Source organism: Rhinatrema bivittatum, chromosome 3, assembly GCF_901001135.1.
Source record: "Rhinatrema bivittatum chromosome 3, aRhiBiv1.1, whole genome shotgun sequence".
Classification (NCBI taxonomy): domain Eukaryota; kingdom Metazoa; phylum Chordata; class Amphibia; order Gymnophiona; family Rhinatrematidae; genus Rhinatrema; species Rhinatrema bivittatum.
In genome coordinates, this window is record NC_042617.1 from 7,657,612 (window position 1) to 7,677,454 (window position 19,843).

Below are 19,843 nucleotides of genomic sequence, written 5' to 3' on the forward strand. Positions count from 1 at the left end.
GTTGTGTCCTTCACCTTAGCAAGAGCCCTGCAGCCACCTCTGGACTGATTCTTAGGAGAGAAGGGGCAGAAGTTCATTGTGTCCTATTACCATTGGGTGAATTGAAGCACGGGACGGTAAAGGGGTTTTCTTAAGTGCTGCTGCTCAGAAGTCCCTGTGCCTTGCTCCAACTATGAGTCAGTCCTCAGTACATGAAGCAGTACACGAGTGGCTCCCAAATCCCAGGCACACTTCCATCACCCCGTGGGCTCTATTCTTGGCCAGATGTTGGCATGTGACAGGTCTCACGTCTGCGAATGACCATAGGTGGGAGCAAAGGTGCTAGCTCTGCTTGAACACCCCCAATATCGAGCAAACTCATTCACTGTATCCAGGAAGGGGTCATTTGTATTGAGTTTATTTAGCACCCACAATGTTTTGAAAACTTGGCTTCTATGGTGGGAGGTGCAGTCTATAGTTTGAAAAGCAAGGATGCATTGCAAATTCTGACTGCATAAAATCTCTTGTTACATAAGCAGTGGCTACACTGTGATTCCATTTGGTGCCAGTGCATGCAGCCCCTACCCATCTGATGTGCCAGGGAAAGCCTAATTTGCAACTTCCCAGAACATGCTGGAAGAGGCTGAGCATGAACTGTAAGAAACCCTAAGCTCAGGAGACAGAGTTCCCACTAAGGATAGAAGGTCAGCTCCCAGCACCCTCAGACAGGCTGCTCTCCCTCAGCCCCCCACTCCAGACCCTCAGACAGGCTGCTCTCCCTCAGCCCCCCACCCTGTCCTGAACAAAGGGAGGAGCAGCTCCCAGCACGGCTGCTCTCCCTCAGCCCCCCCATCCCATCCCAGAGGGATAGAAGGAGCAGCTCCCAGCCCCCATCCGTGCTCCAGAGCTCTGAGGCTGGATTTAGCTCTGTGAATTCCCCGATGCTCGGTCTCTCTGGGATGATGTAAGACCTGATGGAAGCTCTCCCCTTCCACCCCGGGGGTGGCTGCTTGTGGGGGAGGGGCACGCAGCTTACTAGGCAAAGGTTGGAGCCTTGCTAGGACAGGGCTCGGCCCTTGCTGCTCCCTCCGAGGGTTCCTGCTGGCCTAGGAGGGAGGGAGGGAAGGAGGGGACTGGAGAGGCAGGAGGCGGTGCCGAGCCGCTTGAATGCAGGGGTGCAGGAGGCAGAGAGCGGAGAGCAGCTCTGACACGCAGCCTGGAGGAGAGGATCGCCTGCTCCGGGAGGAGGGCAGCCCGCCGATCTGCCGCGGGTCGCAGGAGCATGCTTTGAAAGTTGTTGTCTTTTTTTTTTTTTTTTTTCCTGGGAAGGATCTTGCGATCGGTGCTGGTTTTTTTTTTTTTTATGGAGTATCTGCTGTGAGCCGGAGCCCGGGGAGGAGACGTGCCAGGGAGCCCGCGAGAAGAGCCTGAGCCGGGAGCGCAGAGCCCGGCTGCCCCGGAACCATGAACTTTCTGCTTGTCTGCATGAACTGGGGCTTGGCGGCGCTGCTCTACCTCCACAGTGCCAAGGTAGGGGCAGGGGGGGGGGGGGGGTGCAGGGGGAGGGAAGCCCCCGGCCGATCCAAAGTGACTCTGGAGCCGTCCAAGTTGCGAGTTGGCGGCGGGCGAGGGGGGCGTGCAGTGGCTGCAGGTGGCTCCCCTGCCAGAAAGACAAGGCCGGCACCCAGGCCCCGCTGGGAGGCACTTTCTCGCCTTGTGGCGCTGACAGCTCCAGCGCAGCGCCATGAGGAGGGGGCTCGGGTGCCTGCAGGGAGAGTTTCCGAAAGAAAAGGGAAGGCGCGATCCCGATCTGCCTGCTCTCCTGCCGAGTCCGAAGGGAAACTCTTTCTTTGCCCGGCCCTAGCTGGCGTTTGCCTCGGTGTGAAGGAGAGGGGATTGATTTCTAGGTGGCCGTTTCTTTTCCGAATGGATTCTTACACCGGCGGGCGCGAAGGAAATTGCTGCACGGGAGGGAGGGAGAGGAGCCTGGAAAAGTTCAAGCCGTCGGCCCGGAGTGAGTGCCCTGCCTGGTGGGCAGGAGGGAAGGAGCAGGTGTGAGCCGCCTGCCGTGCCCCCTCCCCCGCGTGCGGAGAGGTTAAGTGGCTCGCTCAAGGTTAGCCGGGGAGGGGGGCGGCCCCAGGGCTGCGCGCGGGCCTTTGTGAGGTCACCGGCCGGGTGACATCAGTCCCTGCCGATTGGTGCCCGGAGCCCCGTGCCTGCCGCCGCACCGGGACACGCCTGGCATGTGCCCATGCGGCAGGCAGAGTGGGAAAGTATGAGTCAGGGGAGCCCAAGCCTCGGCTCGGTCACATGAGCAGGGCTGCGCTCCCGCGCTCCCTCCCTCCCTCCCTGCTGCTCTTCCATTCTCAGGAGCACTCCCCGCATCCCAAAAGTTTGCGCTTTTCTGGCCCACAGTGGTGGGAGAGAAGCTGAGGTGTCCCGAAACGGAGCACCGGGGTCCCCCCGAAGGAAGTTTGCTGGGCTCCCTCCGCCTGCGGCCCTTCGCGGTCACAAGGGCTTAACCCTTTCGCCTCCTGCCGGCCTGCACCTGACCCAGGAGGAATGCGAAAAGGAGCTGCGTCGACCTTCAGCGCTGCCCAGCAAGGACGCGGCTCTGCTGACCTTTCAGTGCAAACACACGGGCGGAGCAGGCCGGGGAGAAGCAATTGTGTTCGCCCGCCTCCCCCCTGGCCGGGCACTGGGAACACTACCCCGGCAACAGACAGGCAGGGATGGGAGTGGGAGGGCGGAAGAATGGGCACAAACTATCGTGGGAGACGAGCTGCGGGGAGCAGGAGAGCCACCCAAGCTGCCAGTCTCCAGACGTGCAATATCGGGGAGCAGGAGAGCTACCCAAGCTGCCAGTCTCCAGACGTGCAATATGTACGGCCTTCCTTTGCACGTAGGTCTGCACAGTCCTAGTGACCAGTGTCAGTCAGCCCGCAGTCTGTCTCTGACAGCGGCCGGCCTGGGCCCCAATAGTTGATCTCTTTCTTGTCTCTCACCCAAAGGGGTAAGCACTGACTTTTCCAAGTCTGCCCGCCTAATAACTGGGTAAGGACTTTTCCTTCAGGAGCTTGTCCAGTCCTCTTTTGAACCCTGCCTTCTCCACGTCCTACAACAGATTCCATAGCTTCATTGTGCACCGAGGGACAAAAATACTTCCTACCATTTGTTTTAAATCTGCTGGTTGCCAGTTTGTCCTAGTGTTGATTGAAAGGATAAATAGCAGTTCCCCTTTTATCTGTTTTACCCCACTCGTGATTTTATAAATCCTCTCTCAGTCATCTCTTTTCCAAGCTGAAGAGCCCTAACCTGTTTAGACTTCTTCATAAGGAAGTCTTTCCATCCCCTTTATCATTTTTATCGCCCTCCTCTGCACCTTTTTTAGTTCTGCTCTGCCTTTCTTGAGATGCGTGAATCAGAACTGCACATAACACTGTCACCTTGCATTAAATGCTGATTACTGTGGGGGCTCTAACTTCTCCATAATAGGGTTAAAGTCTAAAGGTAATCTGAGGCTGATCCCCATTTTTGAAGTATCTTTAGTTTTCACAGAATGGAATACCCGATTTCAGATTCTAAATCATACTCCTTCCAAACTCCTGCTCTCCAGTTTCTTCCAATTCAGCTGAAACAAGTTTGGAAAATCTCAGGAGCCCTCCCTCCCTTGGAATGAAACAATTTGGATTTTCTGCCTTTCCCAGTGGAAAGTATCAGCTTCCCTGACTAGCCTAGAGATTGCATGCAGTTTAGAAATCTTTGTTTGACTTTCTACACATTCAGGCTGATGCAAGTGAAAGCCTCAGACAAGCATAAGAAGCCTGCTCTCCTCTAAAGCAGCTCTATTTCTGCTCTTGGACCCTTTCCTGCGGAAAACAGTAGCCAGGGACATTCTGTGAGCTTACTTAAACCAAGACTTCTTGCAAAGCGGTTTATGGAGTAATCAAATTTATAAAAATACAATTAAAAAAATCATACATTGTTAATATAAAAATGTATCAGTAATTCACACACAAGAGCCACGGCTGGGCAATATATTTGCTTTGGTCTCAGGGGCACTTGATTCCATTTTTTAAATTCTGGAACTGGTCCATATTCGCCAGATGTGAATATTTAGAGTACAAATCATTGGTTGGTTCAGGCAGAAACAGGTGGTACTATTATGCAATCAGACAGCTTGCTCCTGTGTACTTCAGAGTGATTTCCTAAATACAGACTGGCGCTTCCCTTCTGAGGGCTTAAGGTCATACTGGGGTCTAACTTGTGAGAAAACAGAGCCTCCGACGATGGTAGGCTGGGCAAAGGACCCAAGGCTTTATACCAGGGAGGGCACATTGACTGTGTAGTCAGTAGCTCAGTCCTGAAAGCAATACTTGCAAGTGGAGGGTTGAAGCTAGGAAAGTAGGAGCATGAGAATCCATAACATCTGAGAGAATGGGTCTCCCTCACAGTACAGGAATGACTCTGATAGATGGAGAGAGCCCCTCTCCCTTCCCGACACTAGCACAGTCTGAGAGCCCCTCTCCCTCCCCGACACTAGCACAGTCTGAGAGCCCCTCTCCCTCCCTGACACAAGGGTTACACTCGTAACCAAGTCATAATGTACATATTGTATATAGGCTATATGCCATAACTCTATACCCACATTTAATTATATTCAACTGTTACAATGTTTCATATATTAATTGTTTAATTAATTGTTATCTTGTTATAATGTAAAATAGGGCAGTTCTCGCCCTATTCAACCTGTTATCTGGAAACCGATGTGATATCTCGATCGAATGTCGGTATACTAAATAAATAAATAAATAAATAAAGCACAGACTGAGAGAGCCCCTCTCCCTCCCCGATACTCACACTGTCTGAGGGAGCCCCTCTCCCTGACACTAGCACAGTCTGAGAGAGCCCCTCTCCCTCCCCGACACTAGCACAGACTGAGAGCCCCTCTCCCTCCCCGATACTCACACTGTCTGAGGGAGCCCCTTTCCCTGACACTAGCACAGACTGAGAGAGCCCCTTTCCCTGCCCGACACTAGCACAGTCTGAGAGCCCCTCTCCCTCCCTGATACTAGCACAGTCTGAGAGCCCCTCTCCCTCCCTGATACTAGCACAGACTGAGAGCCCCTCTCCCTCCCCGATACTCACACTGTCTGAGGAAGCCCCTCTCCCTGACACTAGCACAGTCTGAGAGAGCCCCTCTCTCTCCCCGACACTAGCACAGACTGAGAGCCCCTCTCCCTCCCCGATACTCACACTGTCTGAGGGAGCCCCTCTCCCTGACACTAGCACAGTCTGAGAGAGCCCCTCTCCCTCCCCGACACTAGCACAGACTGAGAGCCCCTCTCCCTCCCCGATACTCACTGTCTGAGGGAGCCCCTCTCCCTGACACTAGCACAGTCTGAGAGAGCCCCTCTCCCTCCCCGACACTAGCACAGACTGAGAGCCCCTCTCCCTCCCCGATACTCACACTGTCTGAGGGAGCCCCTCTCCCTGACACTAGCACAGTCTGAGAGAGCCCCTCTCCCTGCCCAACACTAGCACAGACTGAGAGAGCCCCTTTCCCTGCCCGACACTAGCACAGTCTGAGAGAGCCCCTCTCCTTCCCTGACACTAGCACAGTCTGAGAGCCCCTCTCCCTCCCTGATACTAGCACAGTCTGAGAGCCCCTATCCCTATCCCTCTCCCTCCCCAACACTCACACAGTCTGAGGGAGCCCCTCTCCCTGACACTAGCACAGTCTGAGAGCCCCTCTCCCTCCCTGACACTAGCACAGTCTGAGAGAGCCCCTCTCCCTGCCCAACACTAGCACAGACTGAGAGAGCCCCTTTCCCTGCCCAACACTAGCACAGTCTGAGAGAGCCCCTCTCCCTGACACTAGCACAGTCTGAGAGAGCCCCTCTCCTTCCCTGACACTAGCACAGTCTGAGAGAGCCCCTCTCCTTCCCTGACACTAGCACAGTCTGAGAGAGCCCCTCTCCCTGACACTAGCACAGTCTGAGCGAGTCTCTTTCCCTGTCCTACACTAGCACAGTCTGAGAGCCCCTTTCCCTGTCCGACACTAGTACAGTCTGAGCGAGTCCCTTTACCTGTCCGACACTAGCACAGTCTGAGAGCCCCTCTCCCTGCCAACACTAGCACAGTCTGAGCGAGTCCCTTTCCCTGTCCGACACTAGCACAGTCTGAGCGACTCTCTTTCCCTGTCCGACACTAGCACAGTCTGAGCGAGTCTCTTTCCCTGTCCGACACTAGAACAGTCTGAGAGCCCCTCTCCCTGTCCGACACTAGCACAGTCTGAGCGAGTCTCTTTCCCTGTCCGACACTAGCACAGTCTCTAAGAGCCCCTCTCCCTGTCCGACACTAGCACAGTCTGAGAGAGCCCCTCTCCCTGACACTAGCAAAGAGTGAGAGAGCCCCTCTCCTTCCCTGACAATAGCACAGACTGAGAGCCCCTCTCCCTGACACTAGCACAGTCTGAGAGCCCCTCTCCCTGCCTGACACTAGCACAGACTGAGAGCCCCTCTCCCTGACACTAGCACAGTCTGAGCGAGTCTCTTTCTCTGTCCGACACTAGCACAGTCTGAGAGCCCCTCTCCCTGTCCGACACTAGCACAGTCTGAGAGAGTCCCTTTCCCTGACACTAGCACAGAGTGAGAGAGCCCCTCTCCTTCCCTGACACTAGCACAGACTGAGAGCCCCTCTCCCTGACACTAGCACAGTCTGAGAGCCCCTCTCCCTCCCCGACACTAGCACAGTCTGAGAACCCCTCTCCCTGCCTGATATTAGCACAGACTCAGGGGTCCCCTCCCCCTGTGTATGACATGTTTCTGTGTTTCCGTGTTGTTAAAGCAGGAGGGGAGGAGTTCTGATTGTCACAGGCTGAATCGGGGGCATGAAAAGACTCTGCTGATTGGATGCAACTGATTCTTTCCATTCCAGGGCTAGCTATTGTTGGCTATTAGCCTTTTGGTGAAAAGTGGCCAGAACTTTCCCGTGCCCCGTTTGGGCCTGAAATTACCTCCGATTGAGACTTATGGCCTACTGTGTTTGTTTGTCTTGTGGCAATGACCTTCAGGGCTGGAACAAAACAGACCAACCCAGGTTAGGGAACCGCGAGGGTTCATGGTATAAACAACAGGGCCGCCTCCTGTACCAATGAGTGCTCATTAGTCCCTGTGACATTAAGTGTTGCAGAGGTGACATGCAGAACTAATGGAAGGAGACATGCCACCTGGCTCGTGGGCTCTCCGCACGGGACTCGGTGTCCTCTAGATTTCCATTCTGTCTAATGCTGTTTTCTAGTAAATCCTGCAGGATCTCACAGCACAGGAGACAATGTCCTTCCCTGTATCTAGTGAAGATTTCTGGCAGTTCCTGCAGGACTTCACAGCACAGGGGGCAGTGCACTCTATTGCTTTGCTGTGTCTGAGCAGAAAGAAATCAGAGATCATTGAATTTAGCTCTTCTGCTGTAACTATCCCTGGGTAGAGAGAGACAGGGAATCTCCGAGCCCTGAGCCCAGGCTTCATCACTGTAGCTGTCCAAGGCACAGAGACAGGGGAGCTCTAAGCTATGAGCCCAGGCTCTGTCACTGTAACTGTCGCTGGGTATGGAGAGATGGGGGAGCTCTGATCTCTGAATCTGGACTCCATCACTGTTCCTGTCCCCCGTCATGGAGAAATATTGTGCCTCACATCGGGGGGGGGGGGGGGGGGGGGGGGTTGAGATTGGCAGACCAGATGACACTGCACAACAGTGACTCCTACTGGTCAGCTGAAGAGCACAATTGTACTGGGCTCCACAAGAAACCACAATCTGTGCCTCTCAGTAGGAGAAGTGTCGCCGGACTGGAGGAGAGAAAACCCAGCTATCTAGGAACTGAGGCTCGCGGCATGGCACACCAACCGAGGGTTAGTATTAGTGTTAGGTGAAAAAATGAAAAGAATGGGAAAACTGAGAATTAAGGTTTCTAAATAGACACCGAAGGTGGAGAAGTAGTCAAAAAAGAGAGTGCAATGGGCCTTTCTTATATGGCCTGTTTCATTTCAAAGATAAGATAAATTATGCCTACAGTCTTATGGATTCTTGTGTAATCTTAAAATATTCTGAGTCCAGGGCTATGAGAAGGAATTTCATCTCGGGATAACAGCCGTGTGCCTTTAAGAGAGGAGACCTGCTACCTTGACTTGTGCTTTGATATAATAAGATGGGCTCAGCAGACGCACTTTCACCTGCAGTTGTGCGCAAACTTTTCTGCTGATGCAGGAAGGACTTCTGCATACAAAATACCTGCACAAATGTCCTCTCATGTAAATCCCATGCTAATGGTGCCATTAGCTATTGCCCTCCACCTAATGCGGGCAAGGGCAGTTGCTTACCTTTTCTTTGCGCTGGAAACTGAGATGGAGTAGAGTTTCTAGAGCTAATGTTAGTCTATGGGCGGAAGCTGGTGTTCTGGTGCCGGGAATTGTGGTGGGGTTTTATGTGCAGTAAACACGCTTCGTGCCCATAAATCGTATTTTATGGTCAGAAAACACACAAAACATGCTTTCTGCAATCCAAAAAAAGGCAGGAAGGCGGCTTTCCCTCTGCCCCATGCTTTCTTTTCCTGCAGCACTGGAGCTCCTTCTGTCTCCATAAACACTTTCCCCACCGCTTCCCAGTTAAAATGTGCGCTTAGCCCATACAAAAGGCATAGACAAAAGGCTGAGTGCACATTTTAACTCCGACTTCTCTGCTTTTTTACTGCATAGGGAGTTAATAGTTTTTTCCACATAGGTTAAAAAACTATGTGTGGAATTTCAGTTCAGTTTTACTGTTCGTCTTACACCCACTACTATGTAATCTTGGGGTTAGTCATTTTATCTCCTAATCCTGGCTCTCTCACCGACTCTCTGTGACCTTGGGGTGAGTCCCTTTATCTCTCTGTGCCTCAGTTCTAATCCCAGCTCTGTCACTGACTCTCTGTGTGACCTTGGGGTGAGTCCCTTTATCTCCCTGTGCCTCAGTTCTAATCCCAGCTCTGTCACTGAGTCTCTGTGTGACCTTGGGGTGAGTCCCTTTATCTCCCTGTGCCTCAGTTCTAATCTCGGCTCTGTCACGGACTCTCTGTGTGACCCTGGGGTGAGTCCCTTTATCTCCCTGTGCCTCAGTTCTAATCCCGGCTCTGTCACTGACTCTCTGTGTGACCTTGGGGTGAGTCCCTTTATCTCCCTGTGCCTCAGTTCTAATCCCAGCTCTGTCACTGACTCTGTGTGACCTTGGGGTGAGTCCCTTTATCTCCCTGTGCCTCAGTTCTAATCCCAGCTCTGTCACTGACTCTCTGTGTGACCTTGGGGTGAGTCCCTTTATCTCCCTGTGCCTCAGTTCTAATCCCGGCTCTGTCACTGACTCTCTGTGTGACCCTGGGGTGAGTCCCTTTATCTCCCTGTGCCTCAGTTCTAATCCCAGCTCTGTCACTGACTCTCTGTGACCTTGGGGAGAATCACTTTTTTTCCCTGATATCACTTCTAATCCCAGCTCCGTCATCAGCTTTCTGTGTGCCCTCAAATTGAGTCATTTTGTCTCCCTGTGCCTCAGTTTGCCACTGCCCCTTTGAGAATCATTGTTATGCCCATGTACTTCAGTTTATGCAGCTGTAATTGAATGATAATGAGAATATTTCTTCTTCACTCTCCCCTTTGGAAGCTTCCCTGCTGCCACTTCCAAGGGCAATCTATCAGCTGGTAGGGATTTCTGGTGAGAGTTGAGGGGCCCAGGGATAAATGGTGTGGTGCTTTGTAAATAAAGGTAATGGGTTGCTTCCTGCAGCCCTCATCTCTGGGGAGGCCCCTGTCCTGCTGCTGATTTTATCATGTCTCTTCCACAGATACTGCAGGCAGCTCCCACACCAAGGGAAGGAGAGAAGAAGCCCAGTGAAGGTAAGGGAAAACTGCTATCTACAGGGTGAGGGAAGTTTTATCCGATTGGCAGTTGGGAAGAAAATATTACAGAAGGCAAATTAAGTGTTGCTACATACTGCCCTACAAATGTACTGTATTGGGAGATGGAGAGGGAGGAGCTGGGTGGATGAAGTTTGCCTCAAGAGGATATTTTTAATACTAAGTTAAAGATGAGAATGACCCTCTGTTCTATCGATATAGAGTGGCACCCGCAGGATCTCACAGTGCAGCGGATAATGTCCCGCATTGTGGATCTCGGTACAGAAGACAATGTCTTTCACTGGATTTAATTCTGGTTTCTGATGGTGACCAAAACTTTAAAACAGTTGCTACTCTGCAGTGCAGTGTACTTGTTATAGGGGCCAAGATTTATTTATATCTAAGAAATTCTCCCTAGGTAATTATAAGTAACAAAAAACAAAGTAACACATCTGCATGCTCCTGCAGAATATTATTTTGCTTCCCAAGTAATTTCAAAATAAACATAACAATATAAGATTTACCATACTGGGTCAAGCCCAATATCCTGTTTTCAACAGTGGCCAAGCCAGGTCACAAGTATCTGGCAGGATCCCTGGGGGGGGGGGGGGGGGGGCAGATAGAGTCCAAGCTGTTTATCCCAGGAATAAGCAGGGGATTTATGCAACTCCACCTTAATAATGGTTTATGGACTTTTCCTCCAGGAACTTGTCCAAACCATTTTTAGGTTTCACCACATTCTCTGTCAACGGATTCCGGAGCTTAATTATGCGCTGAGTGAAAAAAATATTTTGTCTTATTAGTTTTAAATGTATTACCCAGTAACTTCATTGTGTGTCCCCTGGTCTTTGTACTTTTTGAAAGAGTAAACAACCAATTAACATTTTCTCTTTCCATTCCACTCATTATTTTATAGATCTCTATCATATCCCCCCTCAGTTGTCTCTTCCCCAAGCTGAAGAGTCCTAACCTCTTCAGCCTTTCCTCATAGGGGAATTGCTCCATCCCTTTATCATTTTGGTCGCCCTTCTCTGTACCTTTTCTAATTCTGCTATATCTTTCTTGAGATGCAGTGACCAGAACTGCACACAGTGCTCAGGATGAGATCGCACCATGGAGTGATACAGAGACATTATGATATTCTCTGTTTTATTCTCCATTCCTTTCCTGATAATCCCCAGCTTTCTATTTGCTTTATTGGCTGCTGCTGCACACTGAGCAGAAGGTGTCAATGTATTATCAATGATGACCCCTGGATCCTTTTCCTGAGTGGAGACTCCTAATGTGGAGCCTTGCATTATGCAGCTATAATTTGAGTTTCTCTTCCCTAAGTGCATCACCTTGCACTTGTCCATATTACATTTCATTTTCCATTTGCATGCCCAGTCTCCCAGTTTTGCAAGATCCTCTTGTAATTTCTCACAATCCTCTTGTGATTTAACAACTTTAATTTCCCTGTGCCCCTTGTATGTGCACCTCTCTTTCTTTACTCTTAACTAGCCTCATCTCACTGGTTAATTCCCTATATAATTCTGCCAAATAAGTTAATATTTTCTTGAAGAAATAGTTAGAGGTAAGAGAGAAAAAAGTTCAAGAAGGGATAATATAGAAACCTAGTGACGAAAGCCCTGATCTGTGATGCCCAAAGGCCTAGATCTAATCCCACGTCTTCCCTTCATAGCGAGTTACTTCAATTCCTCCGACATTGCAGCTGGGCAATATACCCTGTACAGTGCTAAGTATAAATATGGCACAGTATCAGTGAAGTACAGGGTGGCCCATGGAAAAGGAGCCCGCCTCCAATGCACTGGTATTGGAGGAAGGCTCCTTTTCCATGGGCCACCCTGTAGAAACATATTGATGATCAATATTAAGATCTGGATTTTTAAAATTGAGAATGTATGACATGCAAAATCTATTTTGCCTTGTAATGACTTCTAAACAGTTGCTGGAGCTTTTCTGCTAACTTCTCTTGACTCCTGGAACTCCCTTTATGGGAGTGCCTAAGTCCTGAATTCGGGTACTGCAGGTGTGGCAGAATTCTGCCGCCAGATTTACTGTGGGAGGATCATAATGGGAAAATGCATTGGCTACCAGTAGTACGATGGATACAGTTTACAAGTCTGGTTTTGGTTTATAAATTTATGGCTGATTTATTTACGACATATGTTCCGATACAGAATTTGCATTCTGCAGACAGAAGCTTTTTTGGTGGAACAGGCCTGTTTACAAGAAACTTGTTGCAGAGCCTTCTCAATAATAGGACGGATGTTGTGTAATGCCTTATCACTAGATCTTGCTCTACTTCAAATTTTGTTTTATTTTGTAAGCAGTTAAAGGCATTTCTGTGCCATGAGGCATTTAATCTCATAGAAAGATAGGAAGACAGTAGGAAGCAGTAAATAATTATTTTTGTTGGATATGTTTATCTGTGTTTTGCTGTTTTTTATTATGTTGTTATATTTGTTAATTTTACTATGAATGTTTTACTGCAGTCCACCCAGTATGATTGTTCTATTCTAGGGAGAATAAATAAATAATTGACTTAATGAGTGGTGCTCAATCAAAGCGAACTGTACTGTCTTCCTTGATAAGAGAGCAATCTGCCAGCTGCTCCTCACCAGTCTTCTGCTTCCTGCTGATGTGGAGATTGGTGGATATATTGTTAGAGAGATATTCATACATAGTGCTGAGGTATGGGATCTGTAGGCAAGGCATCTTGCATGGTGCTGAAGTACCATGATTTCAGGAGAAGTATCATGCATGGTCCTGAAGTATCAGATTCAGATAACTTTATTGGCATGACAATTTTACATGTATTGCAAAAGTAATATTTATAATGATTAAAATACAATACAATAATAAGTGAAGTTACAGATATCATCAGGAGAGCTATTCATGTGTGGTTCTAAGGTATCATGGACTCAGGAGAAGTTAAGTGTTTGGGCTGAGGCATTATGGGATCGGGGCAGAAGTATGAGTGCTGATGAGACTCATGGGATCAGGGGGAAAGTTACGTATAGCGTTAAGGTGTTATTCTGTCAGAAGGAAAGGTATCATGCGGGTTTGAAATATGATATCAGGAGGATAGGTTTTATCGACAGGTGGAGAGATAGTCATATGGTGGTGAGGTATGATAGAATCAGGAAGAAAGATATCATGAGTGGTTCTAAGATCACACAGTATCAGGGAAAGAGGTATGTGGTGTGAGGCATCATGGGATCAGGAGACGAGGTATCATGCATGGTGATACATTATCATGCAGTCAGAAGGTCAGATATCAGAGTATCCATAGGAGGGTACTTATGCTTACACCCAGATTTACAATGTTATTAATCATTGCTTTTAGAGAAATTCTCATCCATTCAGGATCTGAACATGTCATATGTATGTAGCCACCTCTGGTGTGGATTACAATTTTGGTGCTTGGATTGAATGATGGCATCTGAAGGTCACAGATAGAGTCTATGGCAAGAGTTAGGATTTGAATTTTCATCCCTGATGTTCTCCTAACCTATGCTTACCATGACTTTAACCAGTACTCTTAATTCTTGGGTAGGAAAAAGATTAATTGGGGCAAGGATCTTCACTGATACTTGCTTTTCTTACTCCTTATCCCATAAGGGGTGCTGACTTTCTACAAGAGAGCTGCACACATACACACATAGGCCCTGCTATCAGTGCCAACCTTTTATGTGGCACTGACATTTGTAAACCATTCCCCTCACTCTGTCCTACACTTTTGAAATGGTAGCAGGAGGTTTATTTCAGAGCAGAAAGACACAATCCATCCCCCTCCCTCTGGGATATGTCCCAGCACTCTCGGTGCAGTCTTTCAGCTGCTCTGTCAGAAGTCCAGAAATCATTCTGGCTTCCATGATGTAAGCAGCATGTGCTTATCTGTCAGTGTAATCAAGCACAGTGCTGTGTACTAACACACACATTCACTGTGTGTACTCTGCCAAGTGCATACACGCACGTGCACTGTATCTGTGTGCACATTGCTGGGATCTGCCACCATGAGCCTTTATTCACAGCTATCTGGGAATTTTTCCTCATATCATATCCCCCTCCTCGATGCAGCGACAGACCTGGGCTGGGAGCTCTGTGATCATGGATCCTGAATCTGATCATCCTTTAAGCAAAGGCCATGGCTCCCTATGGGTTGTTAATGCTGCGTTGCAGCTGCATCCCCAGCTCCAGTCGACTCAGGGAAACACAGATCTACAATCTCTACTCCACATTTAGAGATCCCGTGCTTGCCCTACACCTTCTTGAGGATCAAACAGGAGACCTTCTGCATGACTGTGTACAGTTTTTGCCACCTGAGCCAATTAGCCAATCCCTTGCTCTATGATCATAGTTTCCCTCTGAAAGTTGCTGAAGGGTATAAATGACCTGCAAACGTTTTTTTTTTGTGAGCAGATTGTTGCTGGAAAATAATGCATGTAAATTTGAAAATCCAACCTATACATGTATATTTCCAAACTTGCCCTGATCACACCCTCAGGGAAGCCTTCCTTCAATCAGGCTGAAAGTAAGGGATCCTACCAATACTTCAGTCGTCTTGAGAGCAGGCAGTTTTCAGACAGGGCAATGTACCCGGGTAAATCTGAAAGTGGATTTTGTATAGACAGTCCGAGAGAATCCATATGGGGCCAGATCCCTTTCTCACTATCAGAGCTGAGGCCCGCACCACCAGCTTGCACTGCTGCCATGGTAACAGAAATGCTGCGGGACTGATGGATGCTGACTAAGAGCACGGAGGAGATTTAACAAAGAAACTGGAAAACCAAAATTATCAATAATTTAACAAAAATACAAATGTATCTAGTAAGTCACCTGCTCATTTACTGAATTACGTAGAAAGTTGAAATATTTGTAATGGTCTGATTTCTATTTAACCCTGAAACTTGAAAGGCGTGGCAGAGAAAGGGAGGTGCAGCAATGGGGTGGAACACTATGGCATGCTGGGTAAAGGATGAAGTGCCATGGCAGGCAGGGTGCAGTGCATGGTGTGTGGGAGGAGAGCAGTGCCATGAAGGGTAAATTGCAGGGTGGAGCACCTTAGCATGCGAGGTGGAGGGTAGAGCACCGTGGTGTGTGGGAGGAGAGCAGTGCCATGAAGGGTGAAGAGCGGGGTGGAGTACCTTAGTGTGTGAGGTGGAGGGTAGAGCACCGTGGTGTGTGGGAGGAGAGCAGTGGTTTGAAGGGGGAAGAGCGGGGTTGAGTACCTTAGCGTGTGAGGTGGAGGGTAGAGCACCGTCGTGTGTGAGAGGAGAGCAGTGGTTTGAAGGGGAAGAGCGGGGTTGAGTACCTTAGCGTGTGAGGTGGAGGGTAGAGCACCGTGGTGTGTGAGAGGAGAGCAGTGGCATGAAGGGTGAAGAGCGGGGTGGAGCACCTTAGCATGCGAGGTGGGGGGTAGAGCACCGTGGTGTGTGGGAGGAGAGCAGTGGTTTGAAGGGGGAAGAGCAGGGTGGAGTACCTTAGCGTGTGAGGTGGAGGGTAGAGCACCGTGGTGTGTGGGAGGAGAGCAGTGCCATGAAGGGTGAAGTGCGGGGGTGGAGTACCTTAGCATGTGAGGTGGAGGGTGGAGCACCGTGATGTGTGGGAGGAGAGCAGTGCCATGAAGGGTGAAGTGCGGGGGTGGAGTACCTTAGCGTGTGAGGTGGAGGGTGGAGCACCGTGATGTGTGGGAGGAGAGCAGTGCCATGAAGGGTGAAGTGCGGGGGTGGAGTACCTTAGCGTGTGAGGTGGAGGGTAGAGCACCGTGGTGTGTGGGAGGAGAGCAGTGGCATGAAGGATGAAGTGTGGGTTGGAGTACCTTAGTGTGTGAGGTGGAGGGTAGAGCACCTTGGTGTGTGGGAGGAGAGCAGTGCCATGAAGGGTGAAGTGCGGGGTGGAGCACCTTAGCGTGTGAGGTGGAGGGTAGAGCACCGTGATGTGTGGGAGGAGAGCAGTGGTGTGAAGGGTGAAGTGCGGGGTGGAGCACCTTAGCGTGTGAGGTGGAGGGTAGAGCACCGTGATGTGTGGGAGGAGAGCAGTGGTGTGAAGGGTGAAGTGCGGGGTGGAGTACCTTAGCGTGTGAGGTGGAGGGTAGAGCACCGTGATGTGTGGGAGGAGAGCAGTGCCATGAAGGGTGAAGTGCGGGGTGGAGTATCTTAGCGTGTGAGGTGGGGGGTAGGGCACCGTGGTGTGTGGGAGGAGAGCAGTGCCATGAAGGGTGAAGTGTGGGTTGGAGTATCTTAGCGTGTGAGGTGGGGGGTAGAGCACCGTGGTGTGTGGGAGGAGAGCAGTGGCATGAAGGGTGAAGAGCGGGGTGGAACACAGCGTGTGAGGTGGAGGGTGGAGCTCCGTGATGTGTGGGAGGAGAGCAGTGGCATGAAGGGTGAAGTCCGGGGTGGAGTACCTTAGCCTGTGAGGTGGAGGGTAGAGCACTGCGGTGTGTGGGAGGAGAGCAGTGGCATGAAAGGTGAAGTGTGGGTTGGAGTACCTTAGCGTGTGAGGTGGAGGGTAGAGCACCTTGGTGTGTGGGAGGAGAGCAGTGCCATGAAGGGTGAAGTGTGGGGTGGAACACCTTAGCGTGTGAGGTGGAGGGTAGAGCACCGTGATGTGTGGGAGGAGAGCAGTGGCGTGAAGGGTGAAGTGTGGGTTTGAGTACCTTAGCGTGTGAGGTGGAGTGTGGAGCACCGCGGTGTGTGTGTGGGAGGAGAGCAGTGCCGTGAAGGGTGAAGAGCGGGGTGGAACACCTTAGCGTGTGAGGTGGAGGGTAGAGCACCTTGGTGTGTGGGAGGAGAGCAATGGCATGAAGAGTGAAGTGCGGGGTGGAGCACCTTAGCGTGAGAGGTGGAGGGTAGAGCACCGTGGTGTGTGGGGGGAGAGCAGTGGCATGAAGGGTGAAGAGAGGGGTGGAACACCTTAGCATGCGAGGTGGGGGGTAGAGCACCTTGGTGTGTGGGAGGAGAGCAATGGCATGAAGGGTGAAGTGCGGGGTGGAACACCTTAGCGTGTGAGGTGGAGGGTAGAGCACCTTGGTGTGTGGGAGGAGAGCAATGGCATGAAGAGTGAAGTGCGGGGTGGAGCACCTTAGCGTGAGAGGTGGGGGGTAGAGCACCGTGGTGTGTGGGGGGAGAGCAATGGCATGAAGGGTGAAGAGAGGGGTGGAACACCTTAGCATGCGAGGTGGGGGGTAGAGCACCTTGGTGTGTGGGAGGAGAGCAATGGCATGAAGGGTGAAGAGCGGGGTGGAACACCTTAGCCTGTGAGGTGGAGGGTAGAGCACCTTGGTGTGTGGGAGGAGAGCAATGGCATGAAGGGTGAAGTGTGGGGTGGAACACCTTAGCATGCGAGGTGGGGGGTAGAGCACCTTGGTGTGTGGGAGGAGAGCAATGGCATGAAGGGTGAAGTGCGGGGTGGAACACCTTAGCGTGTGAGGTGGAGGGTAGAGCACCTTGGTGTGTGGGAGGAGAGCAATGGCATGAAGAGTGAAGTGCGGGGTGGAGCACCTTAGCGTGAGAGGTGGGGGGTAGAGCACCGTGGTGTGTGGGGGGAGAGCAATGGCATGAAGGGTGAAGAGAGGGGTGGAACACCTTAGCATGCGAGGTGGGGGGTAGAGCACCTTGGTGTGTGGGAGGAGAGCAATGGCATGAAGGGTGAAGAGCGGGGTGGAACACCTTAGCGTGTGAGGTGGAGGGTAGAGCACCTTGGTGTGTGGGAGGAGAGCAATGGCATGAAGGGTGAAGAGAGGGGTGGAACACCTTAGCATGCGAGGTGGGGGGTAGAGCACCTTGGTGTGTGGGAGGAGAGCAATGGCATGAAGGGTGAAGAGCGGGGTGGAACACCTTAGCGTGTGAGGTGGAGGGTAGAGCACCTTGGTGTGTGGGAGGAGAGCAATGGCATGAAGGGTGAAGAGCGGGGTGGAGCACCTTAGCGTGAGAGGTGGAGGGTAGAGCACCGTGGTGTGTGGGGGGAGAGCAGTGGCATGAAGGGTGAAGAGAGGGGTGGAACACCTTAGCATGTGAGGTGGAGTGTGGAGCACCGTGGTGTGTGGGAGGAGGGCAGTGGCATGAAGGGTGAAGAGAGGGGTGGAACACCTTAGCATGTGAGGTGGAGTGTGGAGCACCGTGGTGTGTGGGAGGAGGGCAGTGGCATGAAGGGTGAAGTGCGGGGTGGAGTACCTTAGCGTATGAGGTGGAGGGTAGAGCACCTTGGTGTGTGGGAGGAGAGCAATGGCATGAAGGGTGAAGTGCGGGGTGGAACACCTTAGCATGCGAGGTGGAGGGTGGAGCTCCGTGATGTCTGGGAGGAGAGCAGTGCCATGAAGGGTGAAGAGAGGGGTGGAGTCCAGTATCATGCAGAGTGGAACACCTTGGTATGTGAGGTGGAGGATGGAATGTCACGGCATGAAGGGTTAAGTGCTGTGGCATGCAGGGTGGCCCGTTATACCCCAAGAGGGCAGCAACAGTGAGGACAAACTCTTATTTCATTCAAAATACTGCTAGATACTAGAGGGAAATATGTATTTTATTTATTTAAAAGAATTTGTATCCCACACCCTCCTAAGGGTCAGGGTGGGAAACAGGAAGAACATACATAATAATACAAATCAGCAAAAAAAAAAAAAAAAATTCCAACCTATAAAACATAGTCACAAAATAACAAAAACCAAACAAAAATGCCTTAGAAGTGTAATTTGATGACAAGCAGTTCACCTTCTTCACTCTCTCCTACCCACAGTTATCAAATTCCTGGAGGTATATGAACGCAGCTTCTGTCAGCCCATGGACACGCTAATAGACATTTTCCAGGAGTATCCGGATGAGGTGGAGTACATGTTTAAGCCATCATGTGTGGTACTGAAGCGCTGTGCAGGATGCTGTAGCGATGAAAGCTTAGAGTGTGTCCCCATAGAGTCCTACAATGTTACCATGCAGGTAAGAGATTTGCCAACTGACAACCAATTACATTACCAGGCAGACCAATCCCTCCACTAAACCTACAGCACCAGAGACTTTGTACCCCTGTTCCCTCCACAATGTCGGAGACTTCTCACCCCAGCCTGGATAATCCTCACCACAAAACCCACAGAGCCAGAATCTCCCCCCCCCCCCCTTCAAAATTCATAGTGCCGACGTCCCAGCCCAGCTTATCCCTTCCTGCAAAACCTACAGTGCTAGAGTCTTCCCACTCAGCCCAGCCAAACCATCCTAAACCCTCCTTTTCCAAATCCCACTATGCCAGAAACTTCCAACTCCAGCCTGGCCAATCCCTGCTAGAAAACCCACAATGCCAGAGATTTTCCAACCCCAGCCCAACCAATCTCTATTGCAAAAACCACAGTGCTGAAGTCTGCCTACTGCTCACTCCCCTATCATCTTCAGCAAAGATGCAGCAAGAGACTTTCCATCACTAACTTGGCCAATAACTTAGCTTTTCATTTCTTCTTCCACAATTATTGGAGCAAACCCATCCAGTCAGCAACTCTGAATTTAATGTGGAGTGCCTCCCCCGTTCCTGTAGTGAGGGTGAAGTGCCTCCATTACTATATTACATAGACTGAAGAGGTGACACTGGATGGTGAAGTGGTACCTGAGAGAGTGAGGACCCACTGACCGTGATTTCCACTTCTGCTCCCTTCACCAGGCACGAAGCACACACTCAGGCACCTCCTGTCCTTTCCCATAGTGCAGGCTGCCCTCCAATTCAAGGATAGGTGGAAAGGAGCTTTGAGCAGGGAAATAAAATTTGCTTACTGTAAATGGTATTTTCAGTTAGCCATTACATGTGGGGGGACATCATCAGGCAGCACCAAACAGATCTCCAAGACAGTAGAGCTTTGAGCTCTACTGAGCATGTGCATGAATTCCTGCATGGGCATTGCCTTGTGAACCTCCTCATTCTGTACCAGAACTAAATCTAGCTATGTAGTCAACTCTTTAGGGAGC

At 50.6% G+C, this 19,843-nt stretch overlaps 1 protein-coding gene across 3 annotated transcripts in view; it reads left to right on the forward strand.

Annotated features, from left to right (window-relative positions):
• The first annotated feature begins 1,153 nt into the window (after window positions 1–1,153).
• The window catches only part of VEGFA (vascular endothelial growth factor A), a 59,871-nt gene continuing 41,181 nt past the window's right edge, over window positions 1,154–19,843 (forward strand). Inside the window, exons 1-3 of one of the 3 annotated variants that reach the window (XM_029592867.1) lie at window positions 1,154–1,509; window positions 9,848–9,899; window positions 18,636–18,832. In XM_029592867.1, coding sequence (XP_029448727.1) covers window positions 1,444–1,509; window positions 9,848–9,899; window positions 18,636–18,832 — 315 coding nt within the window. In that variant the 5' untranslated portion in view covers window positions 1,154–1,443. The remainder of the gene's footprint in view (window positions 1,510–9,847; window positions 9,900–18,635; window positions 18,833–19,843) is intronic. The other 2 variants (XM_029592866.1, XM_029592868.1) reach the window with 2 other exon arrangements.